Here is an 18,785-nt window from a genome sequence, read left to right on the forward strand (position 1 = left end):
AAAAAAAAGTTTGCAGACCCCAGGTTTAAATGATCATATTTGGAGAGAAACTCAACACAAATGTGTTTGGGTTTTGTAACTCATAAGAGCTGATACCAGTAAACTGGCATGAAAATATTAAACCACAATTTATATGAGACCAAGAATAATTAGCAAATTAGCCTATTTCTATATTCACACCTGTGTTCTCAACTTCCTGTTTTAAGCCACGGCCATTGTCCTAATTTTAGGGATGTTAAAACAGCAAGAAGTTTGTTGACAAGGTAGTGGATACGTTATGTGTTTAATCACTGTTTTGACCCCAAAACTAACCAAGGTTAAATAACTGCTATTTAAAATGTGCTAAATGCCAATGAGGATAATAAATCTGGTCCCATGAGGCTGGATGTGCCAACACAGGTTTGCTGAGACTTCAGCCAGTTGGTGGGCTTCAGCTAAGAGCCAATCACATCTGGGCATCTTGTCCTCTGCTAACTTCCTGTTTTCAACAAAGTTCTCTCACATGGAACTTTGACCCTTGGCCAGGGTTCACTTAGGGGAAAGAGTGTGGACATTAGAGTCAGATAATCAATGATTCAAATCCTGGTTCTACCTCCTTCTCCCTCTATGACCTTGAGCATGTAACTTGAAGGCTCAGCTTTAACACCCATCAACGGGAGGGCTGCATCTAATGTATGTAGTTGATTTACCACAGACCCTGAATAAATTATCTCAAAGAGCAAAGAGAAACAAAAAAACTTCACGATGTCTGAGGAAAATCACGTGTTGATGTGCTTGATGATCAGGGTCACCCAGCTCTCCTCCAGGGAAAGAGAAACACAATCGCTGGGTTTTATACTGGAATTTTTCATTTGGACTTTGGACCTTTACTGAAGCTGACCGGTTTATAACTTTTTAGTACAATGGAAGTTATACAAATTTGAGTCTTATCCGTGAAAGTATTATTTGTCCCAAATAGTATACACCTTTTATCAGCAATACATTAAGCATAAATGCTTAACCAAAGAAATTTGTTCTTATGGTGACATTTAGAGGGATTACAAAAGGGAATTATTTTTGAGCAGGAGAGCCCTTTGGAAGGGCTTTGGAATCCCTACTATGTCTGTATATAATGCTGATCCTGTTTTCCATGGATTTCAGGATTTCTGATGAAAGCTGTGAAGCCCTTTTTCCTGAAAATGCACACACACACACACACACACACACACAGTATGTTACACAATTTAGGTTGTAGAGGTCATCCATCAGGGAAAGAATTCCTGTGTTCTGGATAAGATACTGAGGTCGAGGATCTAAACTGCTCCTTGAGGGAGCACAGATATAATCAGAAAACTCCCTTCCCCCTCGCCGGTCTCACACCTGTACATGGCCAGTACACAGAGGCACATTTTATACAGCCACTGCAGGTTTGGTGGTTTCCGTTTTATGTTCAGAGTAGCATCTATAAATAATCCCTTAACCCGTGAGTAAATTCTTATTCAGAACAGAAGAGAGGTACAAGAAAAGGGCAGGGTCAGGAAAATCTACCGTTGACAATAAATGCAAACGCTGACATTTTTAGGACAACCGCAGGCGACGGGTGCTTCGAATACTCGAAGGAATGGAAGGGCATAGGTAGAACAGGACAGATGAGTCCCCAGGTTACCGCAGAAGCCTTCAGAGAGAAGGAGATTCTGCTCACATTTCTCTGACTCTGTTCTTTTTCAAGCCAGCCTCTTGTGTTCAGAAAGCAACTTGAAAGTCATTTGATCTGAGCATACCTCAGTTCTGCCATCTGTTAAATGGATCAGTATAAGTTCTTCCCCCTTTTAGACAGAGGGTGCTTTTTGCAAGGCACTTGGGGAAGCACTGAGTGGTCTTTACCATCCCAGAGAGTCTTCTACAGTCTGATGGTGACACCTGTCAACCCATCCCTTCCCCCCTCACCGCCTGTGCTCTTTGTGGCTTCCCAGACATCAGCCAAGCCTGAACTGAGCAGGACCTTGGGGTGCCTGCCAAAGTCGGAGGCCACTGATGGTGTGCAGTTGCCCCATGGGCTGGACTTTGCCCCCCAAAATGGTGGAACTCTAAGCTCACTCTTCGCTCTCTCCAGACCTCGGTTTCCTAAATAGACGATGAGGGGACTACCTTCTGAGGCTAAGAATACATGGTCTCTAACGATAACCGAAAGGTGAAAGGATGTCTGAGGACACCACTGCCATCAGCGCGGTGACAGCATGAATTAGTTATTTTAAAGCAATGAAACAGTAACGGGAGCAGAGAAGGGAAGGCTCAGAGAGACTTCTCTCGTTTTTCTCAGCACTGACCAGACTCTGGATGGAGCAAGAGTCCACACAGAGCCCACATCTAAAAGAGAAAAGACAAAACGTGAACCTCATCCTCAGAAGACACAAACACGTGTAAAGGAAAGCAAATCTATTTATTCAAACCCCACTGGTGTACGCTGACCACTCGTTTCTCTGACTGCCCACAACCCTGCCATTTGTCTTTATTTTTCACACCGGGCTGTTTTTTTTCCTGCTGTTTCCCCCTTGGTCTGTGCAGAGTCTCAATGCCTAACAAGACCAGCAGCTTCTTTTCTTGTAATCGGTCTCTCTTGTAATTGTTTGCAAAGTACTTTAAAAAAAAATCTACAGAACTAAGTTAAATTGAGAGGCAAAAAAGAATTGGACACATGGGTAGAATTTTTCTTGGGAATAGGAGAAGGGGCACATCCCACTGATCTGGCTGTCTCTTTCCTGTCCCTAAGTGACTTCCAGAAAAGATCGGTTTCTCTTTTTTTTTTTTTAATTTTTTTTAACGTTTATTTATTTTTGAGACAGAGAGAGACAGAGCATGAACGGGGGAGGGTCAGAGAAAGGGAGACACGGAATCTGAAAGAGGCTCCAGGCTCCGAGCTGTCAGCACAGAGCCCGACACGGGGCTCGAACTCACGGACCGAGAGATCATGACCTGAGCCCAAGTCGGCCCCTTAACCGACTGAGCCACCCAGGCGCCCCGGTTTCTCTTCTTAAATCTTTCAATTGCTTCACAGATAGTTGTTGAAACCTTATCATGCACCAGGCATTGTGCTCACCGTTAAGATGTGTGGCGACCCATAAACTCATCTCCAATTGCAGAATAGTGTATACGTGAGTGCCATTTTTTTTCCAGACACTTCAACATGCTTTAGTCACAAAGTTCAACTCTTTCCACAGCACATGAACCAAAGAGCCACACCTATGGAAAGTCTTCTGTGTGATTCACAAGGGGTCAAAACCCAAGAAAAGGTACTTGCCTCTCAGGAGAAGGGAAAACCACACCATCCTGTCTCCACACAGGAACAGGTCCTTCCTTCTGGCCCCAGGCCCTTGAGACACCTGGTCCTACTGGGAGAGCCCTGGGAGGAACTGGAAGGTAGAGAGAGGGCCCCTCCCCGCTCTCACTGGCACGGAGGACCCAGCCCACCCCAGCCCATCCAGCTCAGTCTTACTCAGAAGGGGAAGCTGCCCTCAGGGAAATGAAAACAATCAGTTCCAACACCATTAACTGCAAGAAAATGCCAGCTGAAATCATGGCCCTGGAGAGTCAACAGCTACGAAGCAATAGTAATGTGACAATGACCACGCAAAAATAATTTATTGTAAATATTTTTAAATCTTTCTCCATTAAAGTTACTCATTACATTCTACAGAGTACAAACACACTAAGATTTACATTTGACATGTAAAAAATAAAGAGGAAGAAGGGAAATTCACCTATTTTGCTAGTTTAAGGAACTATGCTCAAAATGGCACACCAAGTTTACAATAAATGCACCCTCTAGTTAAATAAGAAAGCAAATTCACATTTTCCAGAGTTCTGGATCTCAAAAAGACCAAGGCAAATCTGGCCTGACACGCACATTTGGACACAACCCCATATACAATAGCCCCTCATACTGATGTCCACCCACGGCCAATTTAACTGAGACACCGGGGCTAAGACTCTTATTATATGATCACAACACTCTCTCTTGGAAAGTTTCCAGCAAATCAATTTTCCCCACAAAACAAATACTGTGCTTCCTCGTGCTAGGCAATTCTGTACCCACAGATGATCAACACAGTCACTAATGCTCCCCTCAGCCCGCAAACAAGTTGGCATTAAGCCTCCAACAGTTTCTTTCCAACAGAGAGTTGGAAATTGCTTCAAACCATCTTCAATAAGATAAACCATCATTGCCTGAAGACACGGAGTTTTATAGGAAGGCCAGTAACATTGGACAATAAAAATCCCGGGGGTAGTATCTACAGTACAGGGCTAGGCAGCCTTAATGTTTCTCCGATGGAAGTGTGACAAACTGTAAATTGGCAAAACTATCCCAAATGATAGCTGTGTGTTCAAACCCCCAAGCTTATAGGGACCCACTTTCCAAAAGTGGGGTTCAGGAGTCACGGGAGCAATAAGAAGACGGGAAATAAACACGCGTGGTATTTCCGTAGCCATACATAGCACAGCGATAGCGGATAATGTGGCCAAGGCCGGTTTGCAGGTCACAAAATAGACACAGAACTCTGCCGCTCTGGTCTTGTCCAGTGCCTTCCTCACAGTCTTGCTTGGAGGTAGATCAAATATCACATCGGGAGTGGGGGAATGGGAGGGGATTTCAGAGAGCGAGGGGCTCAGTTGTCCGTCACCCCTGCCTACCTACTGTGTGTTCTCTTTCCACCTGAGGAGATCCCACCTCAAAGGTCACCTTTGCACTAAAGAGAAAGTGTCCACATGTGGGTGGGGGCAACTAGTGCTCCAAGAATAGCAGTAGCCCCACGTGGCAAGCTCCGCCCACCTACCCCGTTACCCCCCACCCCACCCCACCCCCAACCCCACTGCGGGCTTCCTGCCTCTGTCAAGGCTGAACCCAGCCGCAGTAGCTCGCAGGTGCTGTTTTGCTGGAGACGGAGCCAGACCTCATAAACGCAGAATTGGGGGGGAGAGGCCATTGCCTGTCCTTCCACGTTAATTCACAGGATCCCTTCTGGAAAATGACATGAATTCTCTCATCCCCAAACTCAGTGGAGCACTGCATTCAGATACAGACTGGTATCCACCGCTTCATTCTGAAAATAAAATACAAACGGAAGTCATTAATTTTTTTAAATCATGATTATTGTACAGATTTATGCTTTCATTTTATTTCACTGGGTTCGAAAATAAACTCTTATGTAAACTTGAAATGCCTATAAACCCCTAACAGAGGAAGTTTTCTCTTTGGTCAATACACACATGTATCTCTGAATGCTTTTCTTTTGTTTTTTTTTTTTTCTTAAATTTTTATTTTTATTTGATTTTGAGAAAGAGAGAGATAGCCCCCAAGCTGGGGAGGGGCAGAGAGAGAGAGAGAGAGAGAGAGAGAATCCCAAGCAGGTTCCACACCATCAGCATGAGCCCCATGCAGGGCTCGAACTCACCAACCAGGAGATCATGACCTGAGCCAAAATCAAGAGTGCGACCTCAACTGACTGAGCCACCCACGTGCCCCTGAATGCTTTTCAAAACGCAGATAACCCGTTGCTCATTCATTTGGGTATGATTCATGATAACATTTTGTTGAAGCCTTTTGGGTGCTGAGGACATTTAAATGATGTCCGTTTTCATAATCTATTAGCCTCTAGCTAATAGATATCTACTAGCCTCTAAATTTTCAGTGTGTTAAATGGTATACAATAGACTGTGAGCAAGTCTGATGAGGGAAATGGCATGGATCTGGCCTGACCAAGGTGGAGATGCCCATGCAAGGACCTGAGGACCATCACACGGAGGGTCCGTGCACTGCCACAGGGTCCTCACAGTTGACATTTGGGGCTGGACAAATCTTTGTAGTAGTATAGCAGGATTCTCACACAGAGAGTCGTGACACTGAGGCTTTTCTTTCCAGGAAGCAACTTTACCCATGCCGGCGCCGCTTAGCTGGGTTCGTACCCGAAGCACTGAGCCCCGAACGGCAGGTAGCGTAGTTTTTTATATACATTTTCTATTTCTTTGTCTCCCTATATGGTCAGACATAAACATGCAGCCTGATTGAGTGGTCTCATGCTATAGGGTCATGAGGGATGTTGTCACGCATGCGTCTAGCCAGGTTGCCTTGAGGTTTTGGTTTTTTTGTTTTTTTCCCCTACAGGGGAAAAACCTCTACCACAGTAGAGAGGGGCCCTGTGCCTTGTAAGATGGTCAGCTGCTGGTATCTAGATGCTAGATGCTAGTATCTCATATACGCACCCAGTCGTGACAACTAAAAACATCGGCAGACATTACCAGCTACCCCGAGGGGGCGGTGGAGGGGCAAAACTGCCCCCACTTGAGAATTAGTGCCTCTTGGCTAAACTTTCCAAGATTCCAGGAAAATCAATACACAACCTAAGCGATTTTCCTAGATACCAAGCAGTCCTGTCAAAACCGGAACTCACACGTTGGCTCCTCCGCCGGCAGCCAGCTCATCAGTTTACCCCCAAAATGTGCAAACAGGATTCACTCTTCTCACTGCCTGCAGCGTTTTCCTCTTTTCTCTCACACAAATCTGGCTTTTGCCTTCATTTAGTCTAGCTGAGTCCTTCACATATGCGAAAACAGTACAAAATAACTACCCCAGGTCAAGAGGTCTAAAATAACTCGTGCTGCCATTTTACATTTGTAAAACAGACTGACCTCCGCCCCATCCCCAGGCCCCCAAACACCCATAAAGTGAAGGAGCTCAAAAATAGCGGAAGGGGGAGGTGGGTGCTATGTGACCTAAGTCAGACGGAGAAAGGCAAAATGTTGCACGATCTCACTTACACGTGGAATGTAGGAAAAACAAACTCATAGAAAAAGAGACCAGATGGGTTGCAGAGGGAGAGGGCCGGGTGAAGGTGGTCAAAAGGCACAAACTTCCAATTGTAAGATAAATAAGTTCTGGGGGTGGAATGTACTGCATGAGGGCTAGAGTTAACACTGCTGTGTGGTACCTTTGAAAGTTGCTAAGGGAATCAATCCTAAAAGCTCTTATTATGTGGGAAAATATTTTTTTTAAGTTTACATATTTTGAGAGAGAGAGAGAGAGAGAGAGACTGGGGAAGGGGCAGAGAGAGAGGGAAAGAGAGAGAATTCCAAATAGGCTCTGCACTGACAGTGCAGGGCTTGAACTCACGAACTGTGAGATCATGACCTGAGCCAAAATCAAGAAGTCAGACACTTAACCAACTGAGCCATCCAGGCGTCCCTGGAAAAGAATTTTAAGAATCATTGGTCTTTGGAGTGGCTGGGTGGCCCAGTCAGTTAAGTCCTGGCTTCAGCTCAGGTCATGATCTCACAATCCGTGAGTTCGAGCCCCCCATCAGGCTCCACACTGTGCAGAGCCTACTTGGGATTCTCTCTCTCTCACTCTCTCTCTCAAAATAAATAAACTTAAAAAAAAAAAGAAGAATCATTGCTCTTTGCAGAATTGGAACAGCATCTCTGTGGGAAACTGGTTGCCCAGAGGATCACGGGAGGTGGGTGGGGTAACCCTCAGACCCACAGTGCGGTGAACATGGAAAACTGGCCTAAGAACACATGGGGTCTCACTGGGTCCCTCCCAGGGGCCTCTGCTCAGCCCACCTATCCCTGACTGAGCTCGTCCCCTCCCTTAGCCTGCCTGCCTTTTCGGGGTCTCTCTTCTTCCTTCCTCACTCTTCCCAAATGGTCACTGTGTTGTCTCCCGTTGGACTGATACACTCCTGAGGGTATCAAATGGCTCAAACACTGCACATGCATGCTCTAGAAAGTGGACGCGGGGTCATAGAAACCCCCCACCCCCAGCAGAAAGGTCTGAGAGGAACACTGATACAATCTCCTGCTCACTCCTGGCTGCATCCTGCCGCTGTCTGGCCCCGGGGATGTCTCCAAGGCCATCTGTCTGAGCTCAAATTCTTCCCAAGCTCTCCCCAGGCTCACAAGCCACTGCCCTCTGAGTGGCCCTCCCACTCTTATAACCCTCTCAACTTTTTCTCACCCTCCTCTTCTACTTTCCCTGCCTACCTTTGGAAAGAGCTGGTAACCACCAACGTACAGAGGGGGCTCGGAAAATCGAGATCACTCATGACACAGTAACGGCCACCAGATGCATCTCAGGCAGCTGCACCTCCCTTCTCTCACCTCTTCATACAGCAGGGGGTTGAAGGGTTTCCTCCCTTCCTTCCTTCCTTGCCTCCCTTCTTTCCTTCCTCCCTTCTCTCTCTCTCTCTTTCTAAAATTCCTGTTGGGTGCATAACCTCTTCACCCTACACTTGGATGCTCTCTGTCTGGCCCACAGACACACTTTACTTATTCAGGTAAGTAAAACTGCTCTGTGAGGAAGCAATTCATTCTCAGTGAGCTTAAATTTGGCCCTCTGAATATCATTCATTCTACTTATTTGGGAAAAAGCAAGCTTTAAGAACTGCTTTATATAACTCTACACGGTCTTAAACAAGGATTAGCCTACTTTCACTTCCCGTCATCAAGAAATGCCAGTAGAATAAACCCCTTCTCATACTATGTAGGAACAGGAGTACTTGCCAATCTGTCCTGCTCTTCTGATTCTAGGCTGGCTGGCACCGTGCCTGGTGCTAACTACATCTCCTAATTTGCCTTTTTCACTCATTTAACTGGCATTTACTACTACCGGTGTGCAGAAAGTATTTCCGGCGGATCGCAGATGATGAAATATACAAGATGGTCAGCATTATGGGCTAACTAACAAGGGCCCGGGCCCCTCCAAGCGAGGGATCAGGGTGGGAAGTGAGACCAGAGGTCAGGCCGAAGCTCCCAGTGCAGACGCAATGGAGGCGCGTCTCCAAGGCTTGTGGTTACTTCTCCTCCCCACCTTCCTTTTCACCGGGTTTTGTGCAAAGTCTTAAAAATTCTCAGGTTCTGACAAGCAGGGTGTTTTCCGTGCTGATGAAAAGTAACATACCAATGTTCTCATTCCACTGTTGGTTTCAAAAGTAGATGAGTAAGTTGATTAACTTTCCAAAGAGACTGATTTGCCCTTTCATGCCCCTCTGTTAATGTAATAGACTCAGTGGCCTTCAACAGAAAAAGGAGATTGGTTTCTCATACTGAGATAATCTTTCAATGATTTAGCGGTATCATTCGTTCCAAATTCAATACTTCTCTTGTGAAACCGTGGCATTTTCATGAAGCTCACCAATGATGTTGCAAAGTGGGATATGGGACTCCAAATGTGGGTGAGCTACAACAGGGAAACATTTAGCCTCATCTTTACAATTTAATTATTTTTTCCCACCTACTCTGTCTGCTCATGGAGGCAGGACCGTGTAACCTCCTCCATGGAGCGTGAACATCACTTGCGCAGAAATCAAACCAAACCAGCTGCCCTCCATCTGGTTCACTTACTGAAGGTCACAACTCTGCCTTCCTGACTTCTTCGACTTACCGTAGAGCAAGAGGGATGCTGGATCAAGCCCCAAAGTCTCACAACCGGACACTCTCTGATCATGGAGATCCTGTAGTAAAATGCCCAGCACCAACTCTTTACTCATCATATACTTCATAAAACTGTCATCTTCCGAAGGAACCCCAAATTGCAGGTGGTAGGCTACGGTGGCATTTTCACTGCTGAAAGGCACGCCAAACAGACACAGCAACACAGATCAACAGCATCACACTGCAACCCAGGAAGCTGACTTTAGCAGGACCCTCTTTCTAGTTCCTCATGTTCCTCCAGTACAAAAAGGCAAAGGGCACACTGTCCTAGAAGAACCCTCTTCTGTAATCTCACCGCAGAAAGTTGAGATGACCCTAACCTCTTCCTTCCACCTAAAACCCATCCTCTAGGAGACCCCTGGGAGAGGCCCTTGAAGGGAGAGTCGCCATCCAGCTACTGTCAAGGACGACCCAAGGGCTGGCCCATCCTCTGCCCCAATACCAACCTTTTATCCCCTGAGGCAGGGAAGCCCTGTTCTCCTCTTGTATTCCCTTCTCCACATCCTCACGCTCCACCCTCTCCCTGCCCCAAGTGACTGTCACAGCTGTTTGGTTTAACCAGTTCATTCCTTAACCTACAAAATGTCTGAGGTAGGACGCAAAGCTCCCTGCCACCAGCTGGCTCCAGAATTCCCGAATTCCCACCAGCTGCCCTGTGTAGCGGCAGCATATCACAGCTCCAAAGTGAGACCTGTTTTCTGTCCAATTTCCACCTCCCGAGGCTCTCAGCTTTGCAACTCTCAGGAAAGGGACCTAAGGAAAAGGGGTCTTCATCTTCCTAGAACATTTTGCCAGTCCCAAAATGAAAATAATCATAGGGCTATCTTTGGTTAATTAGTAGCTTTACCCTGGCTGGTTAAATGCTACCTCGACATACAGGTTTTTCAAAGTTATCTGCATACTTTGGTTCAAGAAGGCCCCGATTAAGAGCCTGCAATAAAATAATTAAGAGGTGGCCACATCTAAGACTCTCACCCTAGGGCAGTTTTTGACTGACCTGCCTGCCGCTCCCGGGAGCCTGGATCAGAACGCCGGTCCTGCTAAGGACGGGGAATGAGCCCCCTCTTGTGGCCAGAGGTCACATAGGCCACTATTCTCGTATTCATGTGGCTGCCGGTTTATAACCCGTGACAGCCAAGCAGTGTGCCAAACTCCGCAGTTCGGATGAACAAAATACCATCAAGACTGTGGAGAACCTCTCGGTTTACGTGTGCTGCTACGGATGGGCTGCAAAATGCACGTTCAGGCTCTCAGCCAGAGACACAAGTGTGCAGGTGTCATTACTTGTTCCCCGTGCTCCACCTGCCAGTTATTGCTATCGATGGTCAACATCAAGGTTGACCATTGATAGCACATCAAGCTGCACATCAAGGCGTACAGCCACCCTGCACTCCCACAGGTGGGCAAGGTCTCAGGCTGGCTTATGGAAAGGATGACAGGCTGACTTTCAGAAGACTAGACCAGAAGTTTTTGAAAGAGAGGGTTGCCCTGCCTAACCCAGCCTGGCTAGCCCAACCTAGTCCCACCACATCAGGTCACCCACTGGGGGAGTTTACATTAAGGCTAGATCTTGAGGGGAAAGGAGGGATTTTCAGGAAAAACAGAGCCATGTGGGCTTCGCCTCAGCTGCCCACTATTAGAGTGAGCCTGGCAACTGACGAACCAAAGGCCATTTTCGCAGGTTCCTGTTGGGCTGGGGCAGGACTGAGGTCACTATCCCCTGTAGACACAAACCTGGCTGCCAGGGGTCTCTGGCTGTCTCCTGCCCGCTAGCGGCAGCACCTTTTGGGGGACAATGGCTTTTGTTTCTTACTCATCCCAACACTGTTAAAACGCTGCCTGGACCTCTTAAAATGCAACAAAAGTGCTTCCCGTACAGTGCTCCTCTACCCCAAATCCTAAAGTCTTAGATTTTTCTTTCAAATAACTCGTAAAAACAAATTCTCTAACATTTAATCTTCAGATTTCTAGCCACATTTGGTTCAACCTTCTAATGTTTTTGTTTTGTTCCCTCCAATGTCTACCCCAGCCCATTATGCAGCCCCACCTCCTCTAAACCCATAATATGGGGGCTGGATTCTCAGAAAGACCCTTCAGGCTGAGTGTCTTTCCTTTCTCAGCTCTGTCTTTAAATTGCAAGTCGGGGCTAGTATATAGAGGAAAATGTGCTGGGCTTTTTTATCGGCATTTTAATACCAGTAATTTGTGATTAAAACGAGCAATGTCAAAGATGTAACCATAAGGTGATATGCACAGTGGGGGGTCCATAAAGAAAGAGGGATGGAGTTGTCAAGGCAACCCGCCACTGTATGCAGTTTCAGACTTCAGGTCCCTTTTGGCCCTATCCCGTTGTGCTATCACCTGGGTAGCTTCCCCCCTGTACTAATGCTTCCCCCCCTGTACTAAGATTATGGTCTGGGAAATTTATAGTTTGAGAAGCAGGAATCCCAATATAATACTATCTCTTTTTTAAGATAATACTATCTGTGATGGTCACATTCCAGAGATATCTTAAGAATAGTGGATAAGAAAGCTTTGTCATGTAAATCTTCTCCTAACAATACAAAAAAATAATCAGGTGACACCCCTACACACATACACCTTTTATCTAGGTTCTATAGATAGAGACAAAAATATTTAGGATTAAGAGATATATAAAGAAAAACTATATATATGCATGTATTTACCATATATGTATAATATATAAAGTATATATGGTAAGTACATGAATAGAAGAAATCACACCAAACTGTTGATGGCAGCCCGTTCAGTAGAAGGGAGCAGAACATACCATGTGTATGGAATTGACTAGAACATGCAATATCCAGGGGTAGTAGGTGGGGTGGAAGGAAACGGTAGACTTTCCCTGTATGAGATGTCTCTATATTTTTAATATTGTATAAGGAGCATGGACTCCTGTATTCCTTGTGTTCCTCAAAAGCAAAAGCTAGTCTCTGGATTATACCATTTACATCACGTCACTATCTGAGATCTATTTCTATTCCTACCCCTAGCTTATTGGAGCATCTGCAGGAATGGTTTACCTGGGAGTGGCTTCTCCTCTCTTCCATGTGACCCTGTCAGGGCTTCACTTTGCTCCTTTGTAATTAATTAATCAGGGCTTCACTTTGCTCCTTTGTAATTAATTAATCAGGGCTTCACTTTGCTCCTTTGTAAAATCAGGGAGTTGAGCTAGTAGGTTTCCAAAGACCCTTCCAAAGCCAAAGCCATCACATCCCATCATCAGTTCCTTTTGTGCTTTGACACTCAGGGAGTCCTTCTAGACAAATGGTGATGGGGGTTGCTTTCCAGAGAAAGAGCAACGTGGCATGCTTCACATTCTTACCTGAAGTCCGTAATTTCCACTGAAGTAAAGTAACGACTCAGAGACGGGGATGAACTGTACACATCTGTGAGCTAAAAAAAACAGGAACAAGGAAAACAACCACACGCGTTACAGATGGATCATACTGCGTCTGTATCACCTGACAAAGCAAAACCCTCATAGACAGAGATTCCACAGTAGGTAGGAATTCACTGATCCAGAGGCCCCGGACCGAGAAACAGGAAGGTGTGGGCCTACCCCAACTGAAACTCAAGCTAACACTCATTTAAAAGGAGCAAGTGACCAGGCTGGGATTTTCAACATCTCTTACGTGTTGTGCTGACCCCTGTACAGCCTTCACGCTGGGAGAGGTCTGCAGCCAGAGCCCAACAAACCCCAAGACCCCAGGCAGGAGACAACACGGCAGGGGCTCGGAAGGTGGCAGAACAGGCCACCCGGGGCCTGGCACACCACTGGACAAAGGCTTTTTCTCTCCTTTCCACAGAGCTTTACTGTGAGGAGAAACAGCCATGGAAGCCACAGGAATAGCACCTTCCCCTGGGTAATGGGACCAAATGGAGCTGGCCTCTAATTGCAAAGATACAGAGTCCTCGTTTTATGCATGAAATACTGCAATCGCACACAAAAAATGGCAGCTGTGTTCCCAATACCCAGGTTTCGTGACTTCACATTGTCCTGTACTTAGTTCAGCCCTTTATTTCAAAAACAAAACAAAGCTAAACCGCCTCCTACACACTATTTTTCCTCCCTCCCTTCCCCAGTACGAATCATTGTCCACAAGTCGGCGCGTATCCTTTTCACGCCATGTTTTTCCAAATGTAATAGTTCCTTGCGTAACATAACAATTCATAATTACTTTGTGTTTTTATGCAAATAAAAGGTGCCATAGTCTACACGTTCTTCTTTTTTTCACTCCAAATTACATTTGATAACTCCCCATGGTGGTACGTAGAGACGGAGGTCATTCACGCTAACTCCTAACTCCTGCGGAGTCACCACTGACTGAATGGTCACTGAATGGTCACACCAACCCTTCCATTCCCCTATGATGGCCACGTGCACTGTTGGCACGAATCTCCTCTTATCACAAACCATGCCCAAGCAATCGCCCTTGAACATTTCTGCACCGCTCTTCCTGTACGTGTAAAAGTTTCCCTTGAGTCTGTGCAGAGCAATGGAATCACTGGGTCCAAGAGCGGATGCGTGTCCAACCCACCTAAATGTTGCCACACTGCTCTCCATCCCAGCAAGTGTGTTACATTTCCCGCGGCCTTGCTGGCACTTAGCGTTACCAGGTTTTGGGGGGGGGGGTGGTTAATTATTGCCAATCTAAGGGGTACAAAATGGTTTTCCATATGCATTTTTACTAGTGGGATTTGAGAATCTTTTCGTGTGTGTTTACGAACTCTGGGATTTCTCACCTTTGAATTATTACCGGTTTCCTGTCTTTCTCTTGGGTTGCCTGTTCCTTGGCGGTATCTGCAACTTCTGGATCTGGAATGTTTGGTGTTATAGTCTAAACGCTAGCTGGTGTTACATTACAAATACCTTCTCCAAGCCTTTGATTAGCCTTTTCCTCACATTTCAGAGATAGGAATCCTAGCCTAAAAGCAGTGCCCTGAGGGGAGCTCCGCTGGTTTTGTCTCCCACCTACTTCCCAACAGAATCTCCAGGCGCTTACATTTTCACAAACGTACCCACTGAATTCACCTGGTGCCAATTCAACCTCCTGAAGGTGGAGCAGGGGGGGATCAGAGCACCTACAGTTTGTATGCCTCCAATCTTGTCACTTTTGCCGTGCTCTTTACAAGAACCTGACATAAGAGGCATTACTACCTCTTCCCCTTTCGTTAATAAAGGACACAGCTTTCGGAAAGGTCATGAAACCTGCCCAAGGCCACTCTGCTCACAAAGAATCCAGTCCTAGGTGTTACAGACACTAAATCCCTCCTCCTCACATGTTACCACACTACCCAGTGAGGATGAAGCAAGAAGGAAAGTGTCCTGAATACCAAGGAGGAAAGAAGCATAAAGTGATAAGAACTTCAGAAAAAAATGACTAGGTCATCTTACAGTTGTTGAGCCTCAGAGAAAAGAAAGCTGCCAACAGGCCCATGCAAGAAGTAAGAAGGTGGCTCTCACAGGGTTGCGCAGAACAACAGGAAGGAGGAAGAGGAGGAGGAGAAGGAGGGGGAAGAGGAGGAGGAGAAGGGGGGGAAATGCTAGCGATGGTGTTCTTTCCACGCACTTCCTTACATACACACAAACACACACACACGTATTATGGAAGAGATTATGTCCTTCCAGCCTTCTCTGTTTCTTCTCTCCTCTTCCTTTTTAATCCTTAGGGCCTAGTACTATTTTGCATATAGTAGACTCTCAGAAAAAATGTCATTTAAATAAATAAATTTATTTTTGTTTATTTTTTAAAATGTTTATTCATTTTTGACAGAGAGAGAGAGAGAGAGAGAGAGAGAGAGAGAGAGAATGAGTGGGGGAGGGGCAGAGAGAGAGGGAGACACAGAATCCAAAGCAGGCTCCAGGTTCTGAGCTGTCAGCACAGAGCCCAACGTGGGGCTCGAACTCACCAACTGTAAGATTATGACCTGAGCTGCAGATGGATGCTCAACAAACTGAGCCACTCAAGCGCCCTTTATTTATTTACTTTTAAATGTTTATTTTTGAGAAAGAGAGGGGAGGAGCAGAGAGGCAGGGAGAGAGAGAATCCCAAGTAGGGCTCCTTGCCGCCAGTGCATAGCACCATGCAGGGCTTGAACTCACAACCGTGAGACCATGACCTGAGCCAAAACCAAGAATCAGACACTTAACCGACTGAGCCACTCAGGGGCCCCTCTCAGAAAAAAATTTTAAGCTAAAATTTTATGTTAAGAGCTGAAATGGTATATCAGATCCCTTTTAGTGTCCGCTCTATGATTCTGATTCTTTTCGGTGACACGGTCTCCTGCTGTCATTAGGACATGTTCACATATCCGGAAGCTGTTAACCACATTACTTTGGCCCAAAGAAGTGAAATGAGGGACCCCTTGCTCTGGTGTCCCACGCTGTGCCTATGAGGCTGGGTGCACCCTGAGCGAGGCACCCAGTGAGCTACCAGAATTGGGCAGAGTCGCTAATTCGGGACGAGGCAGACAGCTTCCCAGTGTTACTGGAGAAGCCACTGTTAACTCCTGCATCAAGCACACAGGCCAGGGTTAACACGACATGTACCTAACAGGCTGGCTTAAGCAGAATCAGGGCCCCACCTGCAAGAGAAGAAAACTCTGGCAGTAGGATAAGCGAGAGGCTAGGAAAATTGTTTAGAGAAGCAAGACAATAAAGCAAAAGCAAGGACACGGTGTTCCACTGTTCATTCTCATTTACCTTCCATATCTGGAAACTTCCAGAAGTTGGCCTGAGTGAATGAAAGAAAGGAGTTCTTGACCTAACAGTAAGACTAATATCTCATGGGGCAGCTGGGTCAGGTAAGTGTCCAACTTACCTTAACCAACTTAAGTCAGGTAAGTGTCCAACTCTTGATTTCAGCTCAGGTCATCATCTCATGGTTGTGAGATCGAGCCCCACGTCAAACCCTACAATGAACCCCACATCAGGCTCCCCGGTGCTGGGTGCATGGAGCCTGCTTAAGATTCTTCCTCTTCCACCCCGGCTGGTGTGCCCTCTCTCTTTCTCAAAAAAAAAAAAAAAAAAAAAAAAAAAAAAAAAAAAAGACTAATATCTATAAGTTGCTCACTTTTGTTCCTGGACATATTTGGTTGGGACACCAGAAGGCAGTAGCTTTTTCACTTCACTGTGCCTTAACTTGTATCATCTTGCAAACCAGATAGCTCTTTTTTAAAAAATGTTTTACAGAGATGGTGCCTGGGTGGCTCAGTAGGTTAAGCGTCTGACTTCGGCTCAGGTCATGATCTTCTGGTTCTTGAGTTTGAGCCCTGCTGTTGTGCTGACAGGTCAGAGCCTGGGGCCGGCTTCACATTCTGTTTCCCTCTCTCTGTCCTTCCCTTGCTCATGCTCTTTCTCTCTCTCTCTCAAAATTAAACATTAAAAAAGCTTTTTTAAATGTTTTACGGAGTTGTTTATACGCATCTCATATGCACCTGTGGGTATACAGGGAATGTATAATGATTTCCACTGATCCCAGAAGGAACCAGCTCAAACTGGCCTGTAAACTTGCCCCAGGGATCACACCAGTCCCTGTTCTTCTGGCACTACACAGTGATGAGCTAAAAATACCTGCAGAATCTGCTCATGTCCGGCTCTGTGCCAGAGATATGGCTCTAAGGTGAATGATTAACATCCATTTCCCTTTGACATCAAGAATTCAGTCTGTAACACGTGACATGTGCAGATGCTGAATCATTTCATTTCTGCTCGGCAAATGCAAAACCCCTTGATGAAAAAAACAGTCAAGAGGAAAAAGGCAGGAGGCTATTCACTCGGCCACTTGCTCTGGAATCAGGTGGAAGAAAAGGAGGGAAGGGGGCTTGCAGGTAAGATTTAAACAAGGGAAAGAAGGAAGAAGAGAAGCCCAGATAATCATCCCAGAGCACAAACTCCTGTGACCAAAGGCGCAATCAAATATCATGCACCTCAGTACCCAGAAACGAACTCCGGGGTGACCGAGAAGGAATCTCCTCCTGTGGGAGCCTTCCTAGGAATCAAAGGGAAACCAAAGGAGAGTGACTCACACCATTCAACCTATCAACTGCAGATAAGCACGTAATGCGTGCCAGGCTGGTCTTGCTTACACTCTCTTAGCCTATACTTTCCTGGGTCTGGCTGTGAACCCAACCAATCCTCCAGTGTTTCTCCATCACCACATACAAGGGCTCAAATGAAAGGTTGACCATGTCAGCGAACGTTAAAAATTTTCAGTGCCTTGGGGCGCCTGGCTGGCGCAGTCGGTTAAGCGTCCGACTTCAGCCAGGTCACGATCTCGCGGTCCGTGAGTTCGAGTCCCGCGTCGGGCTCTGGGCTGATGGCTCAGAGCCTGGAGCCTGTTTCCGATTCTGTGTCTCCCTCTCTCTCTGCTCCTCCCCCGTTCATGCTCTGTCTCTCTCTGTCCCAGAAATAAATAAACGTTGAAAAAAAAAATTTTCAGTGCCTGGGAATGCAAGCTGGTGCAGCCACTCTGGAAAACAGTATGGAGGTTCCTCAAAAAACTAAAAATAGAACTACCCTACGACCCAGCAATTGCACTACTAGGCATTTATCCACGGGATAAAGGTGTGCTGTTTCGAAGGGACACATGTACCCCTGTGTTTATAGCAGCACTATCAACAACAGCCAAAGTATGGGAAGAGTCCACATGTCCATCGATGGATGAATGGATAAAGAAGATGTGGTATGTGTGTGTATATATATATATATATGGCATGTGTATATATATATATATATACACACATACATACATACAATGGAGTATTACTCAGCAATCAAAAAGAATGAAATCTTGACATTTGCAACAACGTGGTTGGAACTAGAGGGTAATATGCTAAGTGAAATTAGAGAAAGACAAAAATCATATGACTTCACTCATATGAGGACTTTCAGAGACAAAACAGATGAACATAAGGGAAGGGAAACAAAAAAAATATAAAAACAGGGAGGGGGACAAAACAGAAGAGACTCATAAATATGGATCATAAATATGGAGAACCAACTGAGGATTACTGGAGGGGTTGTGGGAGGGGGGACGGGATAAATGGGTAAGGGGCACTAAGGAATCTACTCCTGAAATCATTGTTGCACTAGACGCTACCTAACTTGGATGTAAATTTAAAAAAAACAAAAATCAAACAAGTTAAAAAAAAATCCTACTTCTGTTACGGTTTCAAAAGACACTGAAAATCAATACGTACATAGTAATTCAATTTGTAAGATCTGTGAATAGATACAAAACAAAATAAATTTTGGATACTTTGAGAGGAAAAAAAAAATTTTTTTTCCGGTGCCTTGC

At 45.7% G+C, this 18,785-nt stretch overlaps 1 protein-coding gene across 2 annotated transcripts in view; it reads right to left on the reverse strand.

Annotated features, from left to right (window-relative positions):
• Positions 1 to 3,599: 3,599 nt before the first annotated feature.
• CC2H3orf52 (chromosome C2 C3orf52 homolog) overlaps positions 3,600 to 18,785 on the reverse strand; it is a 33,213-nt gene continuing 18,027 nt past the window's right edge. The window contains exons 4-6 of one of the 2 annotated variants that reach the window (XM_047876378.1): positions 12,809 to 12,879; positions 9,413 to 9,591; positions 3,600 to 5,078 (exon numbers count right to left, since the gene is read on the reverse strand). In XM_047876378.1, coding sequence (XP_047732334.1) covers positions 5,074 to 5,078; positions 9,413 to 9,591; positions 12,809 to 12,879 — 255 coding nt within the window. In that variant the 3' untranslated portion in view covers positions 3,600 to 5,073. Of the gene's footprint in view, positions 5,079 to 9,412; positions 9,595 to 12,808; positions 12,880 to 18,785 lie in introns of both variants that reach the window. The other variant, XM_047876377.1, reaches the window with a different exon arrangement.

This window comes from Prionailurus viverrinus, chromosome C2 (assembly GCF_022837055.1).
Source record: "Prionailurus viverrinus isolate Anna chromosome C2, UM_Priviv_1.0, whole genome shotgun sequence".
Classification (NCBI taxonomy): Eukaryota; Metazoa; Chordata; class Mammalia; order Carnivora; family Felidae; genus Prionailurus; species Prionailurus viverrinus.